Source organism: Prunus persica, chromosome G1 (assembly GCF_000346465.2).
Source record: "Prunus persica cultivar Lovell chromosome G1, Prunus_persica_NCBIv2, whole genome shotgun sequence".
NCBI lineage: Eukaryota > Viridiplantae > Streptophyta > Magnoliopsida > Rosales > Rosaceae > Prunus > Prunus persica.
The window spans coordinates 43,997,492-44,004,910 of record NC_034009.1 but is presented as its reverse complement, the minus strand read 5'-3'; the positions used below and the strand labels follow the sequence as shown (position 1 = coordinate 44,004,910).

General features: G+C 35.3%; 1 protein-coding gene across 1 annotated transcript; it reads left to right on the top strand.

The window, feature by feature from the left end:
• On the top strand, positions 1,287-7,355 carry LOC18792883 (probable rhamnogalacturonate lyase B). The gene is made up of 16 exons (XM_007225624.2): positions 1,287-1,556; positions 1,888-1,997; positions 2,196-2,317; positions 2,521-2,571; positions 2,650-2,769; positions 2,907-3,026; positions 3,611-3,752; positions 4,073-4,243; positions 4,366-4,521; positions 4,637-4,743; positions 5,157-5,247; positions 5,914-6,055; positions 6,176-6,332; positions 6,552-6,668; positions 6,770-6,893; positions 6,963-7,355. The coding sequence occupies exons 2-16, from the start codon at positions 1,956-1,958 to the stop codon at positions 7,215-7,217; spliced, it is 1,917 nt and encodes a 638-aa protein (XP_007225686.2). The 5' UTR covers positions 1,287-1,556; positions 1,888-1,955; the 3' UTR covers positions 7,218-7,355.

The window sequence follows — 7,419 nt, the reverse complement described above, 5'->3', positions numbered from 1 at the left end:
TTACAAAAAAAAAAAGAAGAAGTTACTTTTGTAATTGACATTTCTGCACATTTTTCATAAAGTACATAATGAAAAATATAGATATATTATTTACCAAATAAAATATAGGTACTATTTACAATATGAAAAGGTTTTTTTTTTTTTTTTTTTTATATTAAGAAAATAGGTATGTTGTATAATTGAAATTTCTGCACATTTTTCATAAATTTAAAATAAATACATTATTTAGAAAGAAAAAAAAATAGATATTAGTCCAATTTTTGTAGAGGAGTCTGGTCCAGTCTAGCCCATTGACAGAGCCTTTTAAAATAATTGAATACATTGTACAAAGCGCCTATACGATGCGCGGCAACGGCCGGTATAAACTATGGATTTGTCCATAAAAATGACAAACACATGCTCAGATCTTCACCCCTTGTAATCAAATTAATCACTGTCACTGCCACCACCCATCACAATCACAATCACCTCTCTTATTCTGCTTTATCGTCTCTCCTATTCTGCTTGACGACGATGGAGGGAAGAAGACGACGACATATTCGGGGGCATCTTCGGAATCTCACAACCATGAGGAACCCATCTCTCTCTTGTAACTTGTAAGTAATCATAAACTTGAACGAGATATTGCAACAGAATGAAAATATTGTTCTGAGTTGCCTTCATTTCTTAAAGTTCTGATCTTGACATAGTCGATGTTTATTTGGAAGAATCCCATTTGATAATTATTGTAAAAGCTTGTAATTTCATTCATGTTTTGCATGGTTTGATTTTCACAAAACTCTTGTTTTGATGATTGTAACAGGTAGCTTTTACGGGAACTCAATTTTTTTTAAATTTCAATTGATATAAATAAAATGCAGCTGTAATTAAAAAATTTCTAAATTTTTAAAAATGATATGTGGCATATTCTGAGTGAAAGGATCACCAAATGAATTAAGGATACCATATTACTCTATAATTTCTCGTAACTTTACACCAAATTTTTACACCTAAATTTAAATAATTGTTTCCATATTTTAAATTATTTAAACTATCATATATATATATGTGTGATATTAGTGTAAAAAAATAACGGTCAAGTCATTTAATTTTTTTTATAGATATATTCAAAAGGAAAGAAATCCTTTCGAGTTTCGAACCTGAGTGTCAAGCAGGTGAAAGGAAAAGGACACCACTGTGATACCTGCTCTCGACACGGTCAACTCAATTTTGCTCCGGGGGGAAATGGTATGTTGGCAATTTTTTTTGGGTCAAATAGTATGTCGGCAAATTTTGCCACTGCCTTTTTGTAGGTAAGCTCTGTACACTTAAAGTAAAATCCAAGTGTCCTCCTCCCAAAGCGCGACAACGGCTGGTATCAACTACCATTTTGGCCATAAAAATGACAAGGACACATTCTAAGATCTTCACCCCTCGTAATCAAATTATCACCGTCACTGTATCACACTCACTGTCGCCTCTCTTATTGTACTCTGCGACGATTGAGGGAAGAAGACGACGACATATTCGGGGGCATCTTCGTAATCTCACAACCACGAGGAACCCATCTCTCTCCTGTGAGTAATCATCGATTTTAACTAGACATTGCAAGAAAATGAAAATATTGTTTTCAGTTGCCTTCATTTCTTGAAGTTCTGATCTTGACATAATCTATGTTTATTTGGAAGAATCCCATTTGATAAACTGATGCGTCTGGTTAATTATTGTAAAAGTTTGTAATTTGATTCATGTTTTTCATGATCTGATTTTGACAAATTTCTTGTATTTAACATAACCACGTAACCCACCTACCTTGTATGCTTGTATGGTGTTTTGAGGGAAAAATAAGAAGAGGAAAGCAGAGTTACAGAATTCTTGATTATCTGATTACTCTTCTGTGTGTTTCAGAAACACAAAATCTGGGGTTTTTTTTTTTGTGGTGAGCAAGTTCCAGTAGACCACAAGGGTGTAACACCATGTCAACTGCAGGGGTGAGGCTGCATATTCAAGGTGGCCATGTGAGTAAATTTTGAGCCTTTGGATTTCTTAATCCATTTTTCTTATTCTAGGCTAAAGTTGCTAAATACGATATGCTTGAAGTGAGCAAAGGGTAATCTTGGTAATTCCCTTTTTTTAGTTCCCGAGGAAAAATGAAAGTTTTTCAGTTATGTTAATGTTCTGCTTCTGTGCTTGCTTCAACTTCATTCCATGTGCAGGTGGTGATGGATAATGGCATACTCCAAGTTACCTTATCAAACCCGGATGGCATTGTCACTGGAATACGATATAATGGGATTGATAATGTGCTTGAACCTCTCAATAAGGAAACTAACAGAGGGTACATGGTGGCTGTTTCTACTTCCTATTATTATTTCTCCCTATACCGCTTGTCCTCCATGCCTTCCTTCTATTTTTCTTCCTCACTTCTTCATTGTCTCTTTATTTTTTGGCCAGACTTCTTTGTCTCTTTAACATACTACATTCGGCCCTTGTTGTCTTTGAAGATTAGGAATTTAATTTAGATTTAAAATGATTATGTAGGTACTGGGACCTTGTTTGGAGTGCACCAGGAAGTAAGGGAATATTTGATGTGTATGTATTTCCCCTCTTTTCTTTCTAACAATATAGAGTACCTTTTGAAGTTATATGATCAAAGTAAATTATATACAGGATAAAAGGTACAAGTTTTAGAGTTATTGTGGACAATGGGGAGCAGGTCGAGGTCTCATTTACAAGAATGTGGGATCCCTCCCTTGAGGGGAAATATGTTCCGCTAAACATAGACAAAAGGTCACTGCTGAATTCTTATAAAGTTTTTGCTTTTATGAGTTTAAGCCAATTGCAATTATATTTTAGGATTCAGGCTTGTTCAATCTGACTTTAATCTTATGATTATTATTTTTGCAATGATACCCTATTTTGTCTAGGTTTGTAATGCTGCGTGCTTCCTCGGGCTTCTACTCCTATGCAATTTATGAGCACTTGAAGGATTGGCCTGATTTCGAGATTGGTGAAACTAGAATAACTTTCAAATTGAGAAAAGACAAGTAAACAAAATATACTTATGCTTTCATGTTATTAGATACTATTGCCCATTATGCTTAGTGGTTTGGTAGAAACTGTTTATTAGAAAACTAATTGACATGATGCTGCATGCAAGAATAAATTTTATATTCAATTTGGGGTAGGTGCAAATTTAGGAATTATGTTTGCTTTATTATGATCTGTAGGAATCAATTATTGTTGCAGTATATTTATTGAGACTGCCTATACATTTTTTTGGTCTGAATTGAGACTGCCTATATGAAGAGGCCTTTTTGTACTACTATTTTAAACTTGTAGTGTATAGACAGAGAAAAGGTTATTGAGTTTATCCTAATTTCTTTTCTCCATCTTGTTCCACTTCTTCTCCCTAAGCTTCTGTTTCTATCTCTTTCAATTTCTGTCTCTGTCTCTGTCTCTGTCTCTGTCTCTGTCTCTGTGTCTGTCTGTCTGTCTGTCTGTCTGTCTGTCTGTCTCTCTCTCTCTCTCTCTCTCTCTATCTCCAAATTACTGATATAATTATGTGTATTCATCCTCTTTAGTATTTTAGCATGCATATGAATTAACGATGTACAATTTGGGTGGATAGGTTCCAATACATGGCTGTATCAGACAACAGGCAAAGGTACATGCCCCTACCTGATGACCGGTTACCAGGAAGATGCCAAACACTGGCCTACCCAGAAGCAGTCCTACTTGAAAATCCCAAGATGAAAGAGCTTGCTGGAGAGGTAATTTGTCACAACTTTCCCACTGTTATTATTTCACAGTTTCTTTTTGTGTGAGCTTGGGGTGGGGCATTCCTAAGTCAATTTTTCAAAGATTTTCTTCGACGTATTTTATTTTTATCATTGGTTTTCTTGGTGAAAGCCACCAATATCATGACCTTCATAAATTAAAGTAGTGAACTTTGAATGCCTTACACATACCAAAATGAAATTTTTATTCTAACGTCTGTGGAGGAGAGTAGAGTGCCTTCCTTTCGTCATATTTTTGTTATATGCAGGTTTGTGTTATGTTGATTCTTTTATCATAAATCCTTGAGTTGCAGGTGGATGACAAGTATCAATACTCGTGTGAGAACAAAGATAATAAGGTTCATGGGTGGATATGCACCAACCCACCAGTTGGGTTCTGGCAGATCACGCCTAGTGATGAATTCCGATCGGGCGGACCTCACAAACAGAACCTAACCTCACATGTCGGCCCTACCACTCTTGCTGTATGTGATTATTTTTAGAATAGTAGTCATTATGAAGATTTATCGGTGGCCTGCTTATTAGAGATGTTAGTGTAAATATGTCACGTCAGCTCTGATTATGACCCTTCTATTGGTGTCATCAGATGTTTCTGAGTGGTCATTATGCGGGACAAGATCTGGTGCCAAAATTTAGAGGTGGTGAACCATGGAAGAAGGTTTTTGGCCCTGTTTTTATCTATCTTAATTCTTCTGCAATTAAAGATGATCCATTTTGGCTATGGGAGGATGCTAAAATACAGGTTGGTCGTAAACAAAACACAAAAAAAAAAACCTGTTTCTTCTTTCATTGGAAAAATGGACAATTTTGGAAAGCAAGCTTTTAATCAGAAAATGGTGATGCAAAATGATGTTCAGATGATGACAGAAGTACAAAGCTGGCCATATAGTTTCCCAGCTTCTGAGGATTTCCAAAAGTCGGATCAACGGGGTAATGTGAGTGGTAGACTACTTGTTTTGGACAGGTTGGTATGGAGATAAACTTGTGCGTACTGTTTGTGTCATTTTTTTTTTTTTTTGGGGGAGGCGGGGGTGTAGTTACTTATTCCTTTTTTGTGATAATTCTTGCAATCTGTTTGCCATTTTATCCGAGTTCTTTGTCTCAGTATGAATTTGGATGACGTGTGTGATATAAATATAAGGGTTATAAGTTTATATTCATATCTATTAACTTATTTTCTGAAAGTATTTGAAAAGAGAAGTTGATAATAAGCAATTAATTTATATGAGTGCATGAATTTCCAAGTATCAAATTGATGTTTCTCATTGCTAAAAAGAAAAAGAAAAAACTTATTGTTGTCAGGTACCTTTCTTTTCTCTAAAAAAATTTCCCCACTATGCGTACATATGTTTAAAGTCTTTGTAATTGCGATGCCAGGTATATTTGTGAAGAACTCATACCAGCAAATGGTGCGTATGTTGGTCTGGCCCCACCAGGAGATGTAGGATCATGGCAAAGAGAATGCAAGGTGACTTTCCATTTTGGGATGCACAACACTTGCTGATAAGTTATATTCTATGTCAAAGAAAATTGATTTTTTTAATTGATAATTGTGTTAGTTATCTAATAGGATATTCTAACACCAGCATTTTATGTTTACTATGGTGTGAAATTTTAGCATCACATGAACAATAACTATGGCTTGCCATCATTAAACGTCAGAGAGCACTGAGAAATTATCCTACATTTGTGTTTGTGTTAATTATAATCTGGACTTTTTCAGTCAACCTCGTGTCCAGCCATAGATTATTCAACCTGCAAGAGGTCAAGTTTTATTTACTTTTCCAGGATTTTTGTTTCTTGGCTTTCAAGGCTTAACTGGAAATAACAGAACTCATGGTTTCTGATGAGCGTAACAAGATTAGCAATTCATTGTGATAAAGGTGTTGTAATCGATCTTTGTCTCTCATGTTTAAACATGGGCTTTTTTTTTTGTATGGAAGACACCATAGTAGTGCATATAATCTTGTGTCAGCAAAATTTTGAAGTGATCTATTCTATGGAATACCCAAAAACTACTATATGAAGTAATCAGAATGGTAAGTAACCTTAATATATCATATACCAAAACACAGTACGCATTCTATAAATTATGTCTAAACACACCCTTATGGATAGTTATTACATTTCTTAGGACTATCAATTCTGGATGAGGGCAGATGACCGTGGCTATTTTTCAATTAGCAACATACGTACTGGCACATATAATCTTTTTGCATGGGTACCTGGTTTTATTGGAGATTATCGGTATGATGCTGTCATTAACATAACCTCAGGTAGTGTTTTCTCAACTTCTGGGACTTTCTGAATTCTGAAGTCAGTTGTTTTATAAATATTTTTTGCGGGATACAAAGGGAATTTTAATGCAAAATTTTGTTTCATTACTTGTGATGCAGGTTCTTTTATTGAAATGGGTGATCTTGTGTTTGAACCTCCAAGAGATGGGCCAACATTGTGGGAAATAGGCATTCCGGATCGTTCTGCTGCAGAGTTTTATGTTCCTGATCCTGATCCAAATCATATTAACAGATTGTTTGTTAATCATCCTGACAGGTTAGCTATCTTATTACAATTTCAGAAAGTTGATTATAGTGTGATCAAAACTAGCATTCTCTTCTCTGAACATGCAAATGTAGAAACTTGTTTCGTATCATCTTAAATGTCGCTTTGCTACTTCTAAATGATTCACCAGGCAAAATAAGGACCCATGTTAATGATTAAGAGTTTGGTATTAATTTTTTGATGTGAAACCTTGATCTTATCCTTCTGCAGGTTCAGACAGTATGGGCTGTGGAACAGATATGCTGAGTCATATCCTCATGAGGACTTGGTGTACATTGTTGGTGTTAGTGATTATGCTAAAGATTGGTTCTTTGCTCAGGTTCCCAGGTGCACTTCTTTTGAATAATGGCTGTTGTGAAAATTGTAATGTAATGACAATGGTACTGTGTTGTTGATTACCTGCTGCTTAAAGTTCTTGTGTACTGTAGGCAAAAAGAGAACGGACATGAAGGAACAACATGGCAAATTAGGTTTGAACTAAGAAATGTGGATCGGAACAGCACCTATAAACTACGAGTGGCGATTGCATCTGCAACTCTTGCTGAATTGCAGGTAAGATAATGATCTGTTCATTAGTAGATTATAAATCATACTAATTTCTTTATCCATTTCATTTTTAAGGTTCGGATTAACGATCCAAATTCGAGGCGACCTCTGTTTACAAGTGGATTGATAGGGAGGGATAACTCGGTTGCAAGACACGGAATTCATGGGATTTACTGGCTGTATAACGTGAATGTACCAGGCGCTCAGCTCGTTGATGGGACTAATACTTTCTTCTTCAAACAACCAAGGTGCACCAGTCCTTTCCAAGGACTCATGTATGATTATATTCGATTTGAAGGTCCCCCATCTTGTGGTTCGAGTTCATCTTAGTATGGAATACATATGTTTGTATATAATAATGTATATGTACATATACATATACACAATTGAATCCTATTATATCTAATATGTATTTATATTTGAAAAAGAAAATAAAATGCTATCTAATATGTATTTATAGTAGAAAAAGAAAATAAAATGCTATGTTATGCAATCAAATCTCTCTCTCTCTCTCTCTCTCTCTCTCTCTCTC

Excerpts from the sequence above, each read along its gene's own strand:
- LOC18792883 (XM_007225624.2), top strand. The coding sequence starts at position 1,956 with ATGTCAACTGCAGGGGTGAGGCTGCATATTCAAGGTGGCCAT. Across the intron at positions 1,998-2,195 it reads TGCATATTCAAGGTGGCCAT|GTGGTGATGGATAATGGCAT; the intron begins GTGAGTAAATTT and ends TTCCATGTGCAG. Across the intron at positions 2,770-2,906 it reads CCGCTAAACATAGACAAAAG|GTTTGTAATGCTGCGTGCTT; the intron begins GTCACTGCTGAA and ends TATTTTGTCTAG.